The sequence below is a fragment of the Eumetopias jubatus genome, unplaced genomic scaffold (genome assembly GCF_037043125.1).
Source record: "Eumetopias jubatus isolate StellerSeaLion01/CBP00866 unplaced genomic scaffold, mEumJub1_p1.0 scaffold_2, whole genome shotgun sequence".
Lineage (NCBI taxonomy): Eukaryota > Metazoa > Chordata > Mammalia > Carnivora > Otariidae > Eumetopias > Eumetopias jubatus.
In genome coordinates this window covers 75073314-75097782 of record NW_028274808.1, presented here as the reverse complement: position 1 = coordinate 75097782, position 24469 = coordinate 75073314, and the positions used below count along the sequence as shown (strand labels likewise).

At 35.8% G+C, this 24469-nt stretch overlaps 1 protein-coding gene across 2 annotated transcripts in view; it reads right to left on the bottom strand.

Annotated features, from left to right (window-relative positions):
• FBXW7 (F-box and WD repeat domain containing 7) overlaps window positions 1-24469 on the bottom strand; it is a 221422-nt gene that overhangs the window by 90530 nt on the left and 106423 nt on the right. Inside the window, exons 2-3 of one of the 2 annotated variants that reach the window (XM_088021022.1) lie at window positions 1581-1630; window positions 379-957 (exon numbers count right to left, since the gene is read on the bottom strand). In XM_088021022.1, coding sequence (XP_087877148.1) covers window positions 379-888 — 510 coding nt within the window. In that variant the 5' untranslated portion in view covers window positions 889-957; window positions 1581-1630. The remainder of the gene's footprint in view (window positions 1-378; window positions 958-1580; window positions 1631-24469) is intronic. The other variant, XM_088021021.1, reaches the window with a different exon arrangement.

Sequence of the window (24469 nt, the reverse complement as noted above, 5' to 3'; positions counted from 1 at the left end):
CCACCCCAACCACCTGCATTTTGTAAATAAGACAAGATTCTTTACTACTTGATTTACATAAAACATATTTCTCTCCAACCCTCTCTACTGCACACAAACCACTAAACCCCTGTCACAGGGATAAAATTTATAATAAAATTTGATATTAATGATTTTTCATAGTAATAGGATCAATTACTTTCCCTCTATTTGTAGTAACATTTTCCCAATACCAGTACTTCTATTTCTAATACCTTCCGTAAAACAAAACTTAGTTCATTTTATTATTACACATCTGAAGATTAATTCTGTGGCAATAACAATGACTGTGAGGAAAGTTTCATTCCAATTAATATGGACAGGTAAATGTCTCAGGAACAGCAGACTAAATATACTCACTTTTGTTGTCTTTGTATAGAATGGGGAGGAGAGCTGGTGAATAGGCAGGTCCACGATACTAGTGGAGTTTGTGACACTGTTACTATGTGTATGTTCATCTTCCCTGCTACTGTCATCAGATTGATCAAAATCATCACTCTCCTGGTCCATTTCCTCTTCCTCTTCATCCTCCTCATCTTGTTCACCAGCATGTTCTTCATCTTCTTCTTGCTCTTCTTGGTTTCCCGAGGAGTCCTCATCTACCGAAATGAATCGATTATTGTTTTCTTCCAACTGTCCTTGCTGGGAATCATTTTGGTCTCCAGGTCTAGGTTCTGCTCCGACGACCTCACCATTCCTTGCAGTGTGCCCCTCCTCTTGTTGTCTGAGCTGTTGCTGCTGCTGCTGCTGTTCCTCCTCAACCACACGATTCATCTGTTCCTCATCTGCCTGGCTTGAGGAAGGGTTACCTCTCAGAGAACCTCCAGTTCGTCGTCTTTTGCTGCCCACAGAGAGCAGTTCCTGATTCATTTCCAAAAGCCAGCTTGCTACTTCTTGGACCTTAGCTAGACTATCAGAAGATGCAAAGGATTTCACATTCTGTAGGGAAAAATGGGGGGGAAAAAAAGGTTTGTACAATCTACATTATCTTCCACTTTTATGTTCTATGTCTATATTCCACATTTCACTAAAGACTGTAAAAAGTATCTGACGCTATTGAGATGTTCTTTAGGAATAGAAAGTTTAAAATGTAAAAATTAAGACTTTATAAAGACATACACAAAAATCAAATAGTAAACAGCTTTATTTTAATATTTTAAAAAATAATTTTAGAATGAAACTTTATAATTTAGTTGCTTTCACCAATAAAACATAATTTAACCAATAAAATGATATTCAGTTTTAGAACAGTTCATAAACTTTATCTTTTATAAAACTTCCAGAAAATGTTATGAAGTATATCATAAAAAACTATTCAATGATCAGTTAAGTTCAGGAAATACTGAGGTAAACCAAGATAAAGAGGCTTTTATACTGTAGGAATTTCCCAAACTTCTCTGATCATAGAACCTTGCCTTAAGACCTGGTTTTCTGACAGGTACCAAGTATAATCATTATGATTTTCATTTTTCACAATGAATATAAATCAACTGGAGCGCAAATAAACAAAAAAATTATTTTTATTTTCTTTAAAAAAAGGAAAAAATTTCGTAAGTTCATACCCTCTGACCCAGTAACTCCACTTCTGGCAATCTATCCTAAGGAAGTAATCCTAAAACAGAAAAAAAAATTATGCAAAGGATGCTCACTGCAGCTTTATCCACAAAAGCAAAAAATAAAAATAAATGTAAATAAAAATAATCAAAACCCAAATGTTCAAGACAAAGGAATCCATGAGATGGGATATATATAGTGCAATCCCTAAACACGATGTGCATTTTAAAAAATTGTGAGAACATGGATGTTTGTATTATGCTAAGGGCAAAATACAGGTAATTATATGATCACAGCATGACTTTTAAACCGCATAAAGACTAGAAGACAATATTTCAAAATATAAACTACATTTAGGCAATGGTTATTATAAGTGCCTTAAACTTAATTTTAACCATTATTTCTCAAATGTTATGTATCAAACACATTTGCTTTTATGTTTTATAGACTCTAAAATTTGATCTGATATAGAATCTTTTCATAATGCTCATTCTTAAATTTCGTCCTTTGCAGATATCTATATGGACATGTTTGAGGTTACATAAAATAATGCCAACACACTGCCCAAGCTCATATAAAATTCCTTCTAAAAATATCTTTAAGGTTTATGAGATATAAGAAATACAATATCCATCTTCTATCATGTCCTAAGAATAAGTCCATTATAGTATATCACAATGGTCTTCAGATAAAACAGCCTTATTTACTTTTCAAACCCTTGCCACTAGAGGTGAATCCCCCAAAGGGCCATAGTTCTCATTGCAAGTTTTGAAATGGGGTCTGAAAGTCTGAAAGGTAGTTTTAAAATAGGAGTATTTCATTTTATTTTCTCTAATCGACACTTTCTAAGAAAAAAGCTGTAGTGTGGGGGGGGGGATTTTTTGATTCTAATTACAACTAGAAGTTAAATATAGAAAGAGAAGAGTTCCAATGACTGAGCTGTGAGACACTCCAATATTCTGAGGGAAAGAGTAACCAACAAAGATGACTAACAAGGAGAACTGGGAATGAATGACATCCTCAAGGCCCTTAAGAAAGCATACCCAGGAGGAGAAAGTATAAAATGACAACTGTCGATGAGATCAAGTAGGATGAAGAGAAAGAACTGACCATTGGATTCAGTAACGTGGAAGTCACCAGTAACAGGAGTTTCATTAGTTGAAATCTGATTAAAGTAGATTTAAGAGACTAGGAAGAGAGAATAGAGATGAGGGGTACGAGCAAGTTACGAATTTGCTACAAAAAAAGAACAAACTAAAGGGAGTGGTAATTGGTAGGGAAAACAGAGTCAAGAGAAAATTTTTTATTCTTTAAGATTGGAAAACTAGCAGTATATCGGTATACTGACAAGAATGATCCAGCACAAAACAAAAAGTGGATAATGTAATCGAGAAAGAGAAGAAATGGTGAAGTGATATTCGTAAGTAATTAAAAGGTGATGATGAGAATGAGTTCAAAATTGGAAGGACTAGTTTTAGTTTAAAAAATGGATACTTCATTTATAGTAAAAGATGGGAAAGAAGAATGGTATTATAGGTACTTCATATTTATTTCTTTTTACCATATTTCTCAATGTGGAAACAGTTGGAAACAGGTGGATTTTTATAAGTGGTAGAAGTCTAGAAATTCCCTACTTATTCCTTCAATTATTTTCCTTTTCTTTTTAAAGTAGGAAGCAACGTCGCCATTATCATCAGTGATCTTGGGAGAGGAGGTGCTAGAAATATGAAGAAAGGGGTTTGAAATAGTCCTCTAGGGAGAGAGGGAAGAAAATTTACTAGGTTTGTGAGATTTTGATGATCAAATATAATCAATAAATCATGATGCAATATATATTAAATATGGCTTTTAAAAGTCAAGTGATTCTTTACAACTCGGATAAGCACAATAACAAAATTTCTATCTGAGGCAGGAAGTAGAGTTTAAAAAAAAAAGCACATTAAACATATCTGTTGTTTTCTACAAAAAATAAAATAATAAACTACAGAAAATAAAGGTCATCAAAATCTTACTGATTCATATATGTCAAAGACAAACTATGAAAACATCACAGAAAAGCATGTTAAAAATAACATGTTGAAAAACACTGACCTATGCAAATGAATATATATAGTATCCCAATGTATATAAAGGTAAATCCACTATTCATAGGTTTCCATCCAAGAATTAAAAACTTGGTTTAGTAACTGCATCTAAAGTCTAGTTCTCCTAACACTAATAAGGACATTTTTCACTTGGATGTTTATGCATAGAACAGCATGAAATTAGGGTCACTGCCTGTAATAATGCAGACCCCAAGCAAATTGCCCTTTGTGTGCCAACCAAACAAGCATCTTTTAAAGAGATAAAAACTGGTTAAATGACATATTAAGAGCAACTTACAAGGTGAAAAAAATGAAAGAACAAAGGTCATAAAACTAATCCTAAAGAATATGTGCAAAATAGGGAGGAGACTATTGGTAAGTAGCCTATCAACAAACAGAAAGTTTATGACTGGCATTTCTGAAATAGTACTAGTACTGATCATCAGTGAACACTTCTGTTACTAGTTAGGAATAATAAAAAGTCAAATCACTATCATTGTGTAACTTTAGTGTTATATTGAGAGGAACAGAGAAGAAAGCGTCTTTAATTCAAGCCAATAAAGTTAATTGACTCATATTTACAACCATGGCATATAAATAGCTTTCAAAATAATACAGATTCTTACAGATAGACCTGATCAAAAATAGTAAATCCAAGTAGAAGAATCAGATTTAAAGCACAGCCAATATAAAGTCGGATTCTAGGAATCCCAGAATATTTGAAGAGGCTGAAAATATCTGACAGACTTACATAAAAATTTGTCCAAGTAGTATATATGTTGGATTGGAGCTCTCTGACCCATTTTGGGAATGGAAAACGGAAATGAAAATTTCATTTTGTTGGTATTCATAAACTCAAATTTAAACAAAAAACCCAGTATTTTTAGGAAATTAGTTTTTTCTAATAATGATCTATTAAGTAAGCTAATGACCTAATTAAAAGAATAAGCATTTATCCAATTAGTAATAGGAAATCAGAATCAACTAAGTATTCTTATAAGGGGGGGGGAGAACCTTTTTAAAAATAGTTTATAAAGCCCCACGTTAAAAAACAATTGATCTAAAACTTGAAACTGTCCATGCAGCATAAGTTAATAAAATATTAACCCCCAAAATGCACACTTCCTTCTTTTAGATTTTTATTTATTTATTTGAGAGAGAAAGTGTGTGCAAGTGCGCATGAGCAGGGTGAGGGGCAAATACTGGCTTCTTTTCCAAAACCAGAATCACTACAATGCTCAAAGATTATTACTATAAAACAAATATTTACTGAACACTCAATATGTTTTAGGTACATTTTAATTTTCTAGAGGATAATGTTTAGAAAAGTTTCTTTACAAGTTAATCAATGACTTTTAACCTGACCAGAACCCATGGTAAAATCAGATTTTACATTATAAATAACTCTGGATGTATGTATTTAAACAAACCTAAAACAACGGTTTAGAGAGAGGGAATTATGAAATATTTCAGATACCTAAAGTCTCTATAAATCACCACCTTAACTAAACATGCCCATTCTCATTATTTGTAGTAATTGTGTTCTATAAAGTTATCACAAATACTGAACCACTGCCCCTACGGGGAACACAGGGTTAACTTCCTGCAAGCTTTGGTCACAACATTTTGGCCAATTGATCAATATAGAATCTTTTCAAGTGTATATTTCTATTTAAAGACATGTACTTAATATATATTGTTGATTCATTAACACTGAACTCACAGCCAACAGCACCATAAACCATGCCTGAACAAAGCTTATCTAACACCTATATGCTCTCCATAAGGCACATTTCGACACTAGACAGCACCTCGCCACTATGCTTGGGGGCCATTTTCAACAGCCAAATATTTCACTAAATTGACCATGAAAAGGACACTTGTTTACAGTATGAGAGCTGAAACAAGAAGGCAGAGTGTCACTTTGTTTGACCTCAGATGGGAATGTGCATGCCAAGTGATTTTTTGCCACTCTGTGCATCCTCATGTCCACAAATGACTGTGAAAGCATCGTGAATATTGATTTTTGGTGTCACAAATAAACTGTAGTGAGTAGGCAAATTCGCAAATTCAGAATCTACAAATAATGAGGGTGGATGGTACCTACTTTATCTAAGTCCTCTAGACAGGGCACTACTTGCAATGCAAGATTCACACAGTATTTTGAGATATCAACAAAGAAGACACAGCATTACCTATTGGCTGCTTCTGGAAATATAACAAAGGATAAATGATCAAAGAAATTGGAAGCTCTAACAGACATTCATCACTAACTTCTTCAAATAAATCAGAAGTTTAGATAGCTCATATTAAATAAAGTTATACTTTGTATAAAGTAACTGCTAGAAAGAAAAAGGGTGAGAAGGGCATCATTTTTCCCTTTGTAAGTGGGCAGAACAGGGCTCTTCTGGCAGTGTTTTTCATTACAGTGACAGTTCTGAACCTAAGGATGCCTAAAAGAAGAGATTCCTACAGTCACCTCCATCCTAGGATGAAGAAGTATTATAATAATTTTGCTCTTCAAAAAAATTCAGAAATAAGGTTACTGTGATAGAAGAGAATTACTCCAGGACTTTACCCAAGTCCTAGAAAATACTGGGTAACGTTTAGCCATTATACCTTGTTGATTTAGTGACACCTCAGACCGAATTCCAGTGCTTTTTAAAAACTAGTTTCTCAGAAACTTATAACTAGTTTCTCATGAACCTTGCTTTTCAAAAGATCTTTGATTACTTAAAACCACTTGAACTTATTTTAGGATGCTTAAAGGAATCAATGTGGGCAAGTACACATGTTAAACAAACTGAGCTCTGAAACCCTGTCTCAGAGTGAACTAGAGCTGTTTCCACAGCAAACACTAACCTTGAAATTACCTTGAAATCTAAGTAACAGGGGAACACTAGTTACACTAATAAAACAAGGGGTGACTTAAGCAAACGGCCAAAGCCTCCAAATGACTGTGCAATTTTTAGACATTTTTAGCATTACATGGCAGGGTACAATTCATTGGACATGAGCAACAAAGTCATTTAAGAAGCTTTAAGATGTAGATGGCAGGAAAATAAACCAAATTGTACTGATCACTGGGAAGGATAACTCAAAGCTTATAGCACCTTCTGCAAGCAGCTTAGGCTTTTCCCTGACTCCTAAAGGAAGCTCCCTGATCATCAGGAGCCCTCTTGTGGCCCCACCACTTACTAACATTCCAAGTTCATATGATGAACTTTCTACACTCCAAGTTATTTATTTATTAATTACTATGGCCAAACTGATTAACAGTATCTAGAATATACGATAAAGTAAGTCACATCATATCATTCGGTGACTCAAAATCCACCAAGGGCTTCCCATTTCACTCAGAATAAAAGTTCACTCAGAATAAAAGAATTTTTATGGTTGCCTGTTGGTCTCTGTATAATAATCTACATATACCCCCACCACTCTGAGTTTATATTCTATTCTCTCTTTTTCACTTTGCTTCACTCTTTCTAATGCTGTTCCTTCTTGAAGAAGAAAATATGCTGCTATCTCGGAGCCTTTGCGCTGGCCATTCCCTCTGCCTGAATGCTCTCCTCATATATCCACATGGTTCTTCCCATTACTTTCTTCAGGACTCAGTTCAAATGTTCCCTAAGCAATGACACTTTCCCTAATCATCTTATTTAAAATAATAACTCCCTTGCATCACATTCCCTTTCACCCTTGCCCTGTTTTACTATTCTCCACAGCAATGTATAAAAGCACTAGACTAGTGTCTGCAATACAGTAAATGCCTATCTATCTGTCCACCCATTTATCTGTGTTATCTTCCCACTAGAATTTAAGCTCCCTAACAAAAAAGACTTCCATTTTTCACCACGGTTATCCTCAGCACCTACCCAAAGCCAAAAATGTTCAGCTTATTCCTCAAAACATCTTTTTAGTGAGTAAATATTTATTAAATCTTTTAAAGACAATTATGCACTTTCTTTACCAAAGAACTTCAAGCCACATCACAAACACAGTATCGATAACCTTAAACACATTTTTAAACTGAACATGTTCTGTGTAGTATTTTTAAAACGGAGTAGAAATCTAGCCTTAACACTTATTTATCATTTTTTTCCTTTTATCAAATTTCTTGTTATTTTAACACAAGCTACAAAAAAACAAATATGTGACTAAAAAGATTGATACTTCAAAAGCACATTATTGAGTAATTCTACTTCCCCATCGCTTATACTGTGGTTAACTGGGAAACCACAGATGTAACTTAAGGTGAAAATCTTCCAAGGACTACAAAACTGACTGAATAGGTCCTTAATAATGGAGTTTACAAAAGCAACACAAAATGAACAATATGGGGAGCATGATGCAAGTATTCATGTAAGCAGCAAATATTCATTAAGGTTTATGGTTTTGAACATTTTAAATCCACATGGTTCATCAATCATATATATCTTTACTAGAAATGATATTGAACACTGTTTCTCAGTTCACATGACAATACCTATTTTTTTTTTATGTTTTTTAACTGATTCCTCATTCCTATTTAACTCTACTACCTCGGCAATCTGTGTTTACTCCATTAAAACTAAATTTTAAACTAGCTGCTAGGGGTACCCTAGCTGCTAGGGGCACCTGGGTGGCTCAGTTGGTTAAGCGCCTGCCTTTGGCTCAAGTCATTATCCCAGGGTTCTGGAATGGAGCCCCATGTCAGGCTCCCTGCTCAGCAGGGAGTCTGCTTCTGCTTTTCCTTCTCCCTCTGCCCTCCCCAACTTGTGCTCACTCTCTCTCAAATAAATAAATAAATAAGTCTGAAAAAAACAAAACAAAACACCCAAAACTGGTTGTTAAATCTCCTGGATCTTTTACCATTTCTATAGCTTTTTACTTTATTGAACAAGCACTCCCTCTTCTTTGCAACTCTCTTGTCCCTCAATTTCCCTTGGTATCATCCTTTTCTTGGTATCACTTCTCAGGCAGCACTGTTGTTCTCTGTTGCTAGCTCCTTCCTTCTCTGCAGCTTCTTTGAAACCTAGGGTTTTAACTATCACATAGAAGCTAATGACAACCAATTCTATTATCTCCAGCCAAACTCCTCTATTGAGCCTACTAGTTTTACCAAATTGTCTCACAATCACCCCAAATCCATAATCCAAACTCCTGTTTACACACACACACACACACACACACACACACACAGCCTTGAGGCCCAAATTAGATACTCCTGATATTTTCTCTATCTCAGTGAATGGAACCATATTCTAGCCAACTGTGTATTTAAGAAACCTGGTGGCTCTTCCTCTTCCTTCTACTATCACTTCCCTCAACAATTTAGTCCTAAAGCCATCTGGTGGAGCCAAGCAAGTAAGGTATATGCGTGGGAGGCAGGGTGGCAGTACACCAGGGGGGATCAATTTAAGCAGAGTGAGGAGGGCCCCCTTGTATGTGGGGGAGAGTAGGAGAAAAGAAAGTGGACCAACACTGGTGTCAAAGCCTGAATAAGAAGGGTTAGGAGTGATCCAATAGTGGAAAACACCAGCAGGTCAAAGGCAGAGCAGAAACGAGAACATCTGTTTGGGTGAGGGTATCAAACGTGAGCAGGGTAAGAAAGGTGTCCACGTGGCAGGATGGTGTCAAAGCCCAAATATGTTAAGGAGGGTATAGTGGCCACAATGGGGCCCTGCTCAGATACCCCTTCAATAGAACTTGCTCCCTCATCTTGGAATCCACTGAAACATTTACACCTGGCATAATGCCTCTATGCTTCTCCCAGCAAATGACAGAGCATGGTGGGAATGCTCCAACAGCCAATTCTGATAGGGGGCTACCTACCCATCATATCTTGTCTTGATATCTATTTCTCTGGGGACCTGCATTAACACAGAAGGCATCTATATACTGGTGTCAAGAACTCTTGAGACAAAATTAAAAAGTGTGGAAGACACTATAAAATGGCTAACTTCATTAAACAAAGGTCATTTCACTCCAGAATGTTGAAGAACATTTTCTACTACATAAAGAAATCCAGTAGCTCAGCAGAGGAAAATTCTCAACAGGGTATTTGAGCTAAAAGGGGTCCTTTTACAACAGAAGGCTAGATTTTGTGGAATACTTTGAAGATGAAGAACAGCTGCAGAAACTAGCCAATGTAGCACTTACTCCTCAGTCTCTGTAAGACATGAAGAAAAGCTTTGACTTCAGGGGACAAGATTCTTGGATTTAAAGGGAAAATGCGCTTTTGGAAAACATCACATTACAAAAAGGAGATTGTGAAATGTTTCCACTGCTGCTTGGGCTTAACTAAAGGGTATCATCAATTTTCAAGCCTTATTGGAAACAACCTGAGAAGCTACAGAACAAAAGTGAGCTGATTTTCTTCCCTTTCAACACAAATGATCACTGGGCAGAACTCTTTTTCTGAATCTTCTGATTATGAGAATTTGCCTTGAGAAAAAGGAAGAGCTGCAGTCTTACACAAGATGAGTTTTACTGATCTGCCCCAGACAAGTTCTGGGTTTCTGTGGAGAAAAGAATATCCTGTTATTCATAAGAAACCGGTGAACATTATGCTTCAGTTTTCAACTTCTCACACAAACAATCTTTTTCTTACTCAATGAACATCAAGAGTAAGCTAAGAAACAGTCTCATTTCAGATGAAAAGGAAATCTGTATGTGCCAGCTTATCTCCTGTTTGACCCTGAACTGGTATTTGTGGAGCATAAAACAAGCACACGAAGTAAATATAATTATTACATTAAAGAGGTAAATTCACAGTAAAGAAGTCAAAATAATTTTTTAGATTCAAAAATCACACTTTTATGCACAGATGAGCCTAGTGAAGGAAGTACTTTTTTAGCTGGTAGGCCTACCTTTGAGCATGATCATATCAATGAGTAAGGAAATGTTTTCTCTATGTCTTCTATAAAAGAGTGTCTAGGCAATATTTTTATTCATGTTGCTTTGGTTTATGTTTTAGTAGCTTTACTATTCAATACTGTCAAAAAATTTTCATGTTGTAAATAATATTAAAATCAACTTATAATCTTTATTTAAATTAAATCTGCTGAGCCTACACTAAGAAAAATTAAGTCCCATTTTGGTTTAAGCTAGTTATATGAAATTTATTACATTTCTTAATGAGTGCAAAATTTATGCAAAGATAAATGAGACTTATCCCAAGGAAAGTAAGCTAAGCTTAATTACTAAGGGGTATTTTTCCCTAAGAAGAGTTGGTTAAAATGTCATTTTTAGCTGTAAATATGAAGGGAAAACTACTCCTACACATACCCTACACATACCATATCTAATTTGGATCTCATATAGAAGTTTATGATAAGGCCTACTTGAATAAGGTAAAAAAGATAAAGTAGTAAAAGAAAAAAATTAGAATCTCCTCTAACACTAACTGTGTTAGCACATGTCTGCTTATCTTGTATTTGACCCTGAATTGATATTTGTGGAGCGTAAAAGAAGCACACGAAGTAAATACATTAAAGAGGTAAATTCACAGTAAAAAAATAAAATAATTTTGAGAATACTTTGTGGGAAGAAGGAACCACACAAAAAGAGGGGACTAATGAATTTGCCAATATAAACAGATCCACAGAAAAAGAACATTCTCTACTCAAAAGAGCACTGACAATTACCAATAAATTATTACATCTACAACTTACTGATCAAGCTGATGTACTGTGAGCTGGAGATATAATCATCTTTATGCGATTCCCAGGATAAGATTATTTTGTTTCCCCAATGTAAAAAGATTGAGAAAGGCTGAAGTGAACATCAGTAATGGGACAAACTGATACTATGTTTACCTAATAAGAAGTAATGAGAATAATACACCATCACTTCTTTGAAATTCTTGCCCATGATGCATAACCTGAATCACACTAATGAGGAAACACTAGACAAACCAAATTAAGGGTCCTTGTTCAAAATGACTGTCCTATAATCTTCAAAAGTGTTAAAGGAATGAAAATAAAGATCAAGGCATTGTTCCAGATACAGGATAACTAAATGTAGTCCATGACCTTGAATGGAATCTTTTTATTATATGAGATAATTATCTGAACTAGTGAAACTCAAATGGAGTCTGAGGAATAGAAAATCCAATATATTGATGTCAATATCTTGATTTTAATGATTATACTGTGGTTATGTTGGAGAAGGTCTTTGTTTATAAGAAATGCATACTCAAGAATTTAGGGGTAATGGTGCATCCTGTTAGCAACTTATCAAATGGTTCCGGGGCTAAGTTCTTAATAACTGTAGTTGGGGCGATTTTGAAAGTTAAATAAAGGTGGAAGGGGGGAAATCTGGACATCAATCTGGTTCCCATGATCTGTTACAAACTACCTTTGCCTTGTCCTGCCACTTTTGTCACCCACTCACATCATCACTAAGTCCTAAGTGTACCCCTTCAGTAGATCTACAACGGTGGAAACCATTGTAGTGCTGTTTAATAAGTACTGTTTAATAAGCAGATACTATCTGCCTCTTGCCCAAACTATATGAATAGCATCCCTAGTAATCTTCCCATCTTTTGTGTGTCATGCCTCTCACCTACCCTCTGCGCTGCTGCCAGAACATGAAATGTCATCACCTCAGTGGCAGTTTCCAAACTTTTTACATGCTGAAGCCTTTGTTCAAACGAAGGCAAGATATTAAACAGGTAAAGAAAGAACTTGGGAGGGACAACTGGAGAAGGGGAGAGAATAGTGTTCACAGAAAGAATGAGCAGCCACTGAGTGACTCTGAAAACTTCTGAAACTACTATTCTATAAAATAAAATCAAACTCCTAAGCCCAGTACACAAGATGTTCCTAATCTGGTCTTGCCTCCATCCATCTTCAATACAAACTGGTCTGTCTTAAATTGTGCATTACCCAACAATACCGATCTACTTCTATTCTCCTTATGCACTATATGTTCTATGTCTGTATCTTTGTAAAGATGTCTTCCTTCTCTCTGACACATTTCTTTGCCCAACCTTTACTAACCCTATCTGGCAATGTAAGTCACCTTCCTTCATTCTTCTATTCTTCTGTGTCACAGAACTTGCTGAAATTGGCAAGCATGGGCCTTGAATACAAGGACCTCCCCCTTCCACTCGTAAAAAAAAAAATAGTGGTAGAACATTCAGGAAAAAGTTGGGAACACAGACTTATAATAAAAGAAAGCCGTTAACTATCAGGTTGATAAAGGGGTAAGCTTGAGCAAAGAGGACTGACATACTGTGAGTTGTCTTTTTTAATCTATTATAGAAAGTAGAAGCCTAGAAAAGTGAACATGTTTGCTATTTCATGTGTCTCACATTCCAATTCCATGAAGAAAACAGGAATTACGTTTGCTTTTTTTTTCTTTTGATGTTAACTGACACCACGTATCAAGTATATATTACAATGCTAAGCTTTAAAATGCAGGGATACACCAATGATCATACATGATCATACACAGACAATATATACAGACTTTTTTCACATTTTGGAAGTGATACTCAACTGTACATATAATTTTATTACAGTCCATATAATCTATTACTTCCTATAATTTCTAAAACTGTTAACCAACAACCAACAAATACAAACAAAATCCACAGGGTAATTTTTCCATTTCCTAGAAATATATTCAATAGCTTCTCATACATTGTAAAATAAAAAGCATGGGGGATTTTAAAATATGAAAATGTAAGTGTTCATCTTACATTGGTATCAGATACTTCTATTTGTGGTAGTTCAAGACTGAAGTCTACTTCTGAAAAACACACCCTGTCACTGAACAAACAGATCCCTCCTACAGGGTTTTTAGGTAGAGAGGTGTTGACATCATGACTGGGAGCAGGAGGGGTGTCAGGTTTGCATATAAATGCTGAAATCTGTGTGATAAAAGTCAACAATCACAGAAGTCATTCATGTATTAACTAGTCATTCATCATTCAAATATTAAATGAAAAAATGGGTGAGACACAGTTGACTAAAAAAGATATAAAAGGACTGATAAACATATAAAAAGGTACTCTGTAAAACTAGCCATCAAGGAAATGCAAATTAAAACCACCATGCAATACAACTTCTCATCCATAAGAATTGCTAAATTAAAAAAGACCAACTACCACCAAACATTGGTAAAAATAGGAAACTAAAACTCTTCATACATGGCTAGTGGGATTGTAAAATGTTACTACCACTGTAGAAAACCATTTGTCAGTGTCTTATAAAAACACACACCCTGTGAGCTAGCACATATGCTCCTATGTACTCCTACCCAACAGAAATGTCCACAAATAGGCTGGTGCAAGAATGCTTATAACAGCTTTATTCAGAATAGCCAAAACTGAACCCAACTCTGATATTTATCAACATAAAAATGGATAAATTGAGATATATTCATACAATGGAATGGGTACACAAAAATGAGAATGCACTTCTGATACATGAACCAAATGGATATGAGTGAGGAAGCTAGGAAAGAAAAAAAAGCAACATCATATGATTCCATTTATATGATGTTTAAGAACACAAAAAACTAATCTATAGTAATAGTGATCAGAACTGTTGTTGCCTAAGTTTGGACTGAATGGAATGGAGCACAAGGGAAATTTGGGGAGTGACAAAAATCATTCTGTATCTTGACTGAGGTGTTGGTTACATAGGTATATGTACTGTCAAAACTCATCTATAGACTGCTCTTAATATAAAGCACTTCGATTAAAAATGTATATATTAATTGAGGACAAGGTCAAGATTTCTTTGCCTTCTTTGACCCTCCCATTATGAGCCTGTTAAATGCTGAAAAAGGCTTTGGACTTCTTTGCTCTGGGCCCATTAGTTGGGTCTTCTCTACACTAATACCAGATATGATCACATCAGAGAGTGAGGATAAAAGCCCAGAATACTGATTTTTCCACTTCAACAGGAAAGGTGGCAGTTTTCCCAGTGTCCACAACACCTGGCATTGAGGAATCAGCAATCATTCACTGTGAAGCTAGATTCTATAGCAGGTAGAGAAAACTTTGCATGAAGAATGTGAAAGAGCTAAAATCACAATTGTGCTAGATGGAAAACCAATCTTGAAGCCACCACCCTAAGGAGCTGATGACCACAGAACAAAGAAAAACAAGAATCTGCTAAATTTCAGAACTAACTCAACATCTTTAAGGAAAACAACACTACCACAATGAGCAAACACTGACTCAACTCCTTTGAGCTGTGGCCTCTATTCTCCCTCACTATCATTTTACAATAAGGTTTTGAACTTCAGAAAAAGCACACCAGTATAATATAGAAAATTTACTGTCTATAGAAAACTAATGAGTCTGTTTTTTTTAATAGAGTTCCCATCTCAGCATAGTTTTAGCATGGCGACTAATGTGGACCACAAAGGGGAAAAAATGTTTTCTTGTTATCTGCTTTTTAAATTTAGGAATTGTATTTTCATTTGCTACTGCTTGATGCCCCTTTGCCTGGGTTTTTGGGGGGTTTTAGCAGGCATGTCAGAACTCAGGTAACTGCTGCCTGGATTTCTTTTCTTGCTGCTCACTGAGGAAAAACAATTACCTCATTTAGATGAACAACACATCAGAGAATCACTATTCACGGACAGACTCTATGAATCATCATTCCATCTTCCTCTTCCAATTCTTGTCAGGAAGGTTGAGTAGGCATATTGGGGGAAAACACTGCCTGACCACGCTGAACACAGCATGGTTTTAGAAAATGTGTATTTGAATTGGAAAACAGAAATATTTAAACTCTAACATGAGCTAGGTACTGGTGATAAAATGCTGATCAAAGACATAAGCTCTGAATCAAAAAAAAAAGTGTAATGGCTATAAAAATAGTTTTTAAAAAATTGTGGAAAAATCTACCCGAGGTAGACGTTTGTAAGACAGACGAACAAGAAAAACTTCTAAAAGTTATGTAATTATAGTGAAACCAAATAAAATAAACTTCATTCTAGCCTGACTCCATCACTGCCCACCACTGTCCTTATCTGGCAGTACTACGGTGACTGAAAAAGCAAAAAAAGTAAAAACCATCACACCAGGAAGAAAATAAAAAATCTAAAACATCTAAACATTAACTCTAATAACAAGAAACATTTATAATCCACTTAAAATTATTCTTTTTTCCTTCCTTTTTAGTAAAGACTGAGAGCTATTATATTCTAAATGGTAAGAAGTATCATTATTTTCTTACAAAGATGTTCTCTATTTATGTAGAAATAAAGCAATACTGTCATAATGATTAAATTAGTAAACTAGATTCCTTATGTAATGATCTGTAATTTTCAGACAAGAAATTTTTAAAATTTTTCAGGTTATAGAACAGTATCTCTGGACAAACCTAACAAGGCAGTTGTTGTAAAACACTCTCAAACTTCCAAACACCCTCAATCTCAGTACAATGCTGTGTTGTACACTCAATCTAAAACTAAGAGGAAGCATTGTGGGTTGGTCACAACTCAAATTCCTTATCACAATGAGGACTGCCTAAGGATTTTATCACTAAACTCAGCCATTCAAATAATTAGGAAGACAGTAACAGTGGTCACTGCTCTCCAAAACTAGTGATTTTCAGATTTGTTAGGAAGAATATTTCTTAGAACTTCAAGTTTCTTTTTTTTTTTAAGATTTTATTTATTTATTTGACAGAGAGGGACACAGCGAGAGAGGGAACACAAGCAGGGGGAGTGGGAGAGGGAGAAGCAGCTTCCCGCTGAGCAGGGAGCCCAATGCGGTGCTCGATCCCAGGACCCAGGGATCATGACCTGAGCCGAGCCGGAGGCAGACGCTTAAGGACTGAGCCACCCAGGCACCCTGAACTTCAAGTTTCTAATAGGATTCCTTCACTCTGATGTTATTCTTCCCACCTAGAAAAAATCAGATCGCTAACCAAAAGAATAAAAATAAATGAAAGCCATAAAAATATGCCTTTTTTCTACTGCAGCAATACACCTACTCCAAATAGAGAAACAGAAATATTAGGAAGAAATCTTATAAGTTAAGAAGTCTGTACTATATTCAGATTAGTAAAGATGCTTTCAGTGTATTCATGTAATCAGCAAACATTCACAGACAGCCCACTATGAATTAACACTATGTTAGGTACAGCTTATTCATCTAGTCTAGAACACGGAGATCATAATTCTCATTTTACAAAATAGGAAACAAGCTCAGACTAAGGTCACTTGCCCAAAGATTTACAGTTAGCAAGATTTAGCAAACATGTTTAAAACTGTGAACCAATGCCTGAACAAGGCTTATGTTCATTCCCAGTCTCCCAACAAGGCATAATTAAGGATCTTACAGCAGCAAGAGAAACAAAAGGCACAAGTGACAGTAACAGGACACCATTACAACTATCTCTTTGATATAAAAGCACCTTAAGATAGAGACCACTCTTCTTCCTCAAACCCCTAAATACCACCTGCCTTCCAATCAGGTCCATGGACCATGGTCTAGGCCCTGTCAAAAAAACAAAACAAAACAAAACAAAAAAGGCTTTTAGGCTGCCCCCAGCAAAGTAAAAGAAATCATATGAGATTTTTCCTAGGCCCCCTTTAGGAAAAAAGGGGCACCCCATATCTCCCACACCCCAAAACTCATGCCCATACTCTAATTGCTTTTGCCCACTAGTTACAAAGTACTCTTAAAGCTATATTTGAGTCTATAAATGTAGCTCTATAGTTACATACGATTACAAGTATTTTGACAGTTTAAATTTAAGATTTTAAGCATAACAATGAAATCAAATTCTAGACTATAACCCAAAGTCGCTATCCAACTTTGTAATCTCATTTCCTTATCAATTCTCAACAACTGCAAAATAAGTATTACCTATTATTGAATCTTGCTTTGTGCCAGGCCTTGCTAAATGTTTTACATATGAAACCCGATTTCATTGTCAAAACAAACTTATGATGTAGATTCTATTTTAAAGATGAAGAAATGAGGTTCAGAATCACATTCCCAGGGCAATGGAAATCACACAGTCCTGTGATCAAAGATATTCCTGGCTCCAGCAGTTTTTCATTTGAGGTAAGTAGAAGGAATAATACTAGTATCAACGAAGAACATTACAAAATAGATCATTTCAGCACAATGTCAAAGCCAACTTAACAGTGAAACAGCTGCATTAATTTGAATAAAATCCAGTGGGTTAATGTAACAGCCCAGGTTCAGTAGTTAGACTACACAAATTCTAAATCTACCACTACCTAGCTATGTGACCTTGAGCAAATTTACCTAATGTCTTTAAATCTCAGTTACCTCATCTGCAAAAGGGAATTTTAAATGGTACCTCTATTTTACAGGATTATGTAAGGATTACAGAGATAATGCATGTTAAATGTTTAAAGATGTGTCTGACATCTTTAAGTGAGTACTTAATATGTTATTCTTACTAGCTATTAAACAACTTTGTTATCATTTTTAAGAAGGCTTAAATAGGCTAACTTCATCATGAATTAAGTATAACAGAAGAAAGGAGATCAGCAATCATTAAAGATACTCAAATTCAAATCTTTACAATTTGAGTTAGAGTACTCACAGGTTAAACTATCTTCCAAACCAAAACATACCAAAGTTTGGTTACATGGGGAAGGATGCATTTCCACCTCTTTTTCAGTGCCAACAAAACCATTCTCTAACCTCTCAAAGGACGGGAACAGGGTCAGTAGTATTTAAAGTGTGGCAGGCGAGGCGGACCCCTGAGAGCTGCTGAGACTTTCCAGATCTTTGAAGTCAAATCTACTTTCACAATACCAAGAGGTTATTGGCTTTTGTACTCATTCTCTTCCAAATGTATGTAACTTCTGACCATAACTTGTGATGATGACATTATTTTAATGGCTGATACAACTATGTTTATGCTTTTAAAATTTCTCAGTTTTAATTTCTTTTTTTAAAAATACTGTTGGTTTTTTTTTTAAGATTTTATTTATTTGAGAGAGAGGAGGGAGAGAGAAAGTGCACACAAGCAAGGGAAGGGGCAGAAGGAGAGGGAGAAGTAGACACCCCTTTGAGCAGGGAGCCCGACGCAAGGCTTGATCCCAGAACTCTGAGATCATGACCTGAGCAGAAGGCAGACACTTAATCGACCGAGCCACCCAGGCACCCCTCAGTTTTAATTTCTAATGCAATAAATATTAATAAATAGAATTTATATAACAAAAACTATTTGGGGTCCTCAATAATTTTCAAGAGTGTAAAGGGGTTCTAAGACCAAAATCTGAAAACTGCTGCTCTAGGTGGTCAGAAAAGTTATGAGCCATGCAAAGACGAATAGATTCAACCAGAAAGCTTTAGAAGTATTCTTTTCTAATCCCCTTATTTTAGAGCTTCAGAAACTGATTCTAGAAATTTAGGTACCCTGCCCAACATCACAACAGCTAAGGAAGGGAAGAGCTGAATTAGAAGCGAGATATTAAGACTCCTGGATTCTCTTTAATAGGTCATAAACATGGCATATGAAAAATGTGCCACAAAGGGTACTGTAAATATTAATTAACACAGATCAAGTGCTTATATTAGCATCTGACACCCAGCAGGTGTTCAATAAATAGTAGTAATACTGATGACAGAGGACCAAACCTCTGCTTAAATACCTTTAGAGACTGGCAGCCTCCACCACGTGGACAACATGTTGTACTTTTTGACCATTTTAAATTTACTTCTTCCTTTACTGAAGTTGAAATTCTCCCTCCTTGAATTTCTACCCGGTATGGACTCTCTGGTTGCTACACAAATGAAATTTAATCCTAATGCCATGTAGCTTATTTTTTCAAGCATAACCACCCCGATTTCATTAAATCATTCCTGATATGGCATGACTTGAACTCCCTCACCAACCTAAGAGCTCCAACTGACTACTCCTCTCAAAGTATAACACTCAAAACTGAACAGTGTTCCACATGTGGTCTCAGCACAATTTAGGTCTCTGGTTTTCCTTCCTCTGGATACTGTTGGTCTATTAATGTAAATGGTCTTTCTAATTTTACAGAGCTCCCTGTTCTATTGTATACAGTGTTAAAAAAAAAAAAAAAAAAAAAAACAGGCAGCTTGCTTTCTGAGATGTCTTGGCTCTATTCTCCCCAACATTCATTTGGCACTTCTCTTTTCTTTGTCCCTATTCCATGCAATTTTGATTCCATTCCCACAGTTTCTCCTTTAGGGTGAGGAGGTCCTACTTTGAAACACAGCCCTGACAGCCTGGTAGGTCAGTTCTGAGAGTTCACAGGGGTTAAACTACCCTTGCCCTTATCGTCCTCACTGAGAGCCCACGGCACTCACCATTCGTTCATTGTTGGAGTAGGCAAAAGACCTACTAGTTTCATCTGTTAACTGGCCAGCTGGCTTTTCCAGTTAAACTATCTGAGGGGGTCTCCCATTGCCAAGTCTGATCCCCGTTGTTTCCCTTTTGCTTTTTCCTACTAATATACTGATTGATATATTCAGGTCTTGTAGCTATTGATGTTTTGCCCTTACCCAGTTGTATTTTAGGGTTCAGGAAATACAATGTCATGGGTAAATGTTGCCCACAGGTTCTTTGTTTTGTCTGGTACTTTGTTTACCTACTTATACATAAATTCAGAAAGACATAAAAATTGGATTGCTGTCTTCTTCCCAGATTTTTCTGTTTTAAATTAACTTAAAGTTTTAAGCTAACGTTTTAAGCAGCTATCTCATAAAACAGGAAGTAATATTTAAAAGTTTTGAATAATATAACAATGTTACTATTACACAGAGATAATTTTTGATAAAGGAAACCAGAGTTCTTTATGCATACAAAGATACTTTTTAAACTTTTTGAATGTCAAATGCTGAAAATCCAAGTCTACTGTTAACAGCAAGTTTAACAATATAAAGGGAAGTGCTTTCCAAAGAGAAAATTTCTGTTAATTATGCAGGTATTATCATTATTTGGCCCTGGTAACCCAGCATGAAGGTTAGATCCTTTCCTCTGCTATGAAAAGGAGTAATTACTTAAAGGGTCTGCCAGTGGTCCAGAATGTGAAATTAAAAGCAAACAGAGATCATCCTGGGAATAATATATTACTATCACAATTTTTTTTTTCCTGAAAAGGTTTTTGCTTTTCCCTCTTTCTTGAAAGACTGCTTCACTGGGTATGGATATATGACTGACAGTTTTCTTTCAGCAAACTGAAGATATTATTCCACTGTCTTTTGGCTGCCACTGCTGCTATCAAAATTCAGCCAAATGCCAAACTGCTGTTCCTTTTTTTAGGAAACTCTCTTTTCTCTGTACTTGTTTTTAAAATATTTTCTTTAACCTGACTGTTCTATGTGTTCTACGCTATGATGCGTCTAGATGTGAATTCATTTTAATTTCTCCTGTTTGAGATTCATTAAGTTCCCTGGATGAGCTTCAATGGTTCTAGAAAATTCATAGCCATTATCTCTTGAAATATTTATTCTCCATTCTTTTTATCATCTCTTTTTGAAACTCCAATTAAATGTGCTAGACTTTTACATTCTGTTTTCCACATCTCAACCTTTCTTTTTTTTTTTTTATTCATCTACTTGCCTCTCAAGCTGCATTCTTCCTTGGAACTTTATCTGTAGAATTCGCTGAGCCTCAGGTTAAATTTACATTGCTCCAGAGAAAACTCAGGTTTTTTCAGCTAGTTGAAACACCACCACCTCTGATTACCACTTGAAGTTCACTGCTTGAGGATTTCAGAGCTACATAGAGCTCTATGTGACAGCTACTTATGGTTACATATTCAGGAGGAGGGGGGAGGATTCTGCCTCTCCTTTACCCAAAACTAAAACTGAGACTGAAAGGTCTCTCACTGTACATTTTTGTGTGGTAGGTTTATTTTCTGTTCATCCTAATAGAACCTTTTGGGCTCCCACTTTATATGTGGGTCTCATATTAGATACCCATCTTATGTGGTCTTCTAATTTGCCTCTTTGTCTCCAGCACTTGAGGCAGCCCTTAAATTAGAAGCCCAAGGTCTCTACCTTTTGAAAAACACCCAGGGCAAAAACTGGCTTTAGCCCATTCTTAGCTCGCAGGGTCTCTTGTTTTAGCCACTGTGGATTTCTTTCTTGTCACGTAAGCACTATAGTTGAATCAGTAAATTTACACACCTATCTGTATCTTTATTTTATCTGGCGTTTTGGTTGCTTCATTTGAGACAGTTTTCACAGTACATATTTGGTATTCCACATTACTGCCAGGAACAAAAGTCATAATTAATTCCTTGCAGGGAGACCTTGGATGATTTTACAAAGAATATAATATTTAAAGTGAGTACTAAAGTACTATTAGGTGGCACTCTAAAAGTAGCTAATTAAAGAAATAAAGACATGTGAGATGTTTGGTTTTGCTGGGCTTAAAACTGAATTGTAGGGTACAAAATTACTAGAAATGAAAGTGATGGACTAGAAGATGAGGCTCAAGACACACAGGATCCAACTCTTGAGAATCTCTGTATGCCATGATAAGGAAGATGAATGTGAGACTGGCAGTCACCAAAGGGCTATAAGCAGAGAGCTGATACTGTCATATCTATGCATCAAAAAGATTATTCTCACAGAAATGAAAGAGAGCAATTGGAAGAGACAAAGCAGAGCCTTGCTATTCAAAATCTGGTCTTCCACCAGCAGTGTACTGTCATCACCTGCGAGCTTGTTAGAAATACAAAATCTCATGCACCACTCCAGATCTACCTAATTAGAATCTACATTTTTAACAAGAACCCTAGCGATACATCTGGAAAGTCAACTGATGTCAAAACAATGATCTGCAAAGCCAGTGAACATTAGCTCTATTTTAAATTTCAAGAAAAAAGTCTTAATTATTCTGAAGTACATGACATTCATTTGATGTTCAATGTTGCTTTATTTGCCTAATAACAAGCTATTAATATCACAGATCCTTAATAGGTTTAAATTTGTTAGGTTTACATTTGAGGTTTTGACACTACAGACTTATGATATGTAGTGATTAGTTATTTAGTTGTGACATAAATTTGAACCCATTAACATGTTGCTGTCTAAGAACAAAACATTTAGTGAACAGCAGTAGACTATTCAGAATCAAAGTAGCTTTTTATTTTTCCGTTCATTGTTACATACGTGGTAATTCTCTAAGAGGATTTAAAAAAAAAAAGTAGAGGGGCTGGGGAGAACCCTTCTGTTTAGTGACAGAAATAAAAAGGTCTAAGAATCTGATGCTTTTAATTAAAAATTTTCACAAGAAATGGAGAGAGTTCTAAGCTATAAAGCTATTCTGCATTTTGGATGTTTAACATCTCTAGCTACATTCCTATTTAATGTCAAGTACATATTATATTTGAACCACTTTATTAAATTTAATAAGTATTATACTAGTTAAAATTTTAGAAGAGTGCTTTTTTAAAAAAGTCTTATTCTCAAAGTAAGTTGCATCAAAATCACTGGGTTGCAGGGGGGCCTTAAATGAAGACACTTGAGACCTCGTCTAGATCCACTGAATCCCAATCTGCATTTTTAATAAGCAGCTTCCAACTACTTCTGTGAGCATACAAGTTGTTTTTTTCCTTCATTTATTGACCTTTTATTTGAATAGAAGACTTATACTAAAAAGTGCCAGCACCAGATCAAAAAATAGAACACTCTGATAACCCTTGAAACCCTCTAGTGACTCTAGAAACTAGCCCTCTATTCTAGAAATTAGAATATACAATGGGGAAAGGACACTCTCTTCACTTAAATGGTGCTGGGAAAACTGAACAGCCATATGAACAAGAATGAAACTAGAACCCTATCTTACATCATACACAAAAATCAATTCAAAATGGATTAAAGACTTAAATGTAAATCTGAAGCCATAAAACTCCTAGAAGAAAACATAGAGGGTAAGCTCCCTGACACAGGTCTTGACAATGATTTTTTTTGGATTTGACACCAAAAGCAAAGGCAGCAAAATAAAAAACAAGTGGGACAGCAACAAACTGAAAAGCTTCTGCACAGCAAAGGAAATCATCAACAAAGGAAAAGGCAACTTATGAAATGAGAGAAAATATTTGCAAATTATATAAATCTGATAAGGAGTTATAATATCTAAAATATATAAAGAAGTCATACAACGCAATAGCAAAAAAATAATCTGGTTGGAATATGGGAAGAATAATGGAACTTCAAAAGAAGACAAAGGGCCAACAGGTACGTGAAAAGGTGCTCCACATCATGATCATCAGGGCAATGCAAATTACAACCACAATGAGGTTATCACCTCACACCTGTTAGAATGGCTATCATCAAAAGACAAGTGACAACAAGTACTGGGGAGGATGTGGAAAAAGGGAACCATTGTGCACTGTTGGTGGGCATGCAAACTGGCACAGCCACTATGGAAAACAGTATGGAGGTTCCTCAAAATATTAAAAATAGAATTACTCTATGACTCAGCAATCCCACTTGTGGGTATATAACCAAAGGAAATGAAAACAGGATATCAAAAAGATATGTGCACTCCCATATTCACTGCAGCATTACTCACAATAGCCAAGATATAAAAACAACTTAGTGTCCATCAATGGATGAACACACACTTGCATGTGCAGGCACACATATATGTAAGCACACACACACACACACGCACGCACAATGGAATATTATTCAGCCATGAGAAAAAAAGGAAATCCTGCCATTTGCAAACAACATGGATGGATCTTGAGGGCATTATGCTAAGTGAAATAAGCCAGAGAAAGACAAATACTGCATGGTATCTCTTATATGTGAAAACTTGAAAAAACAAAAGTCAAATTCATAGAAACAGAGCAGAAAAGTGGTTGCCAGCGGCTAGGGGTGGGAG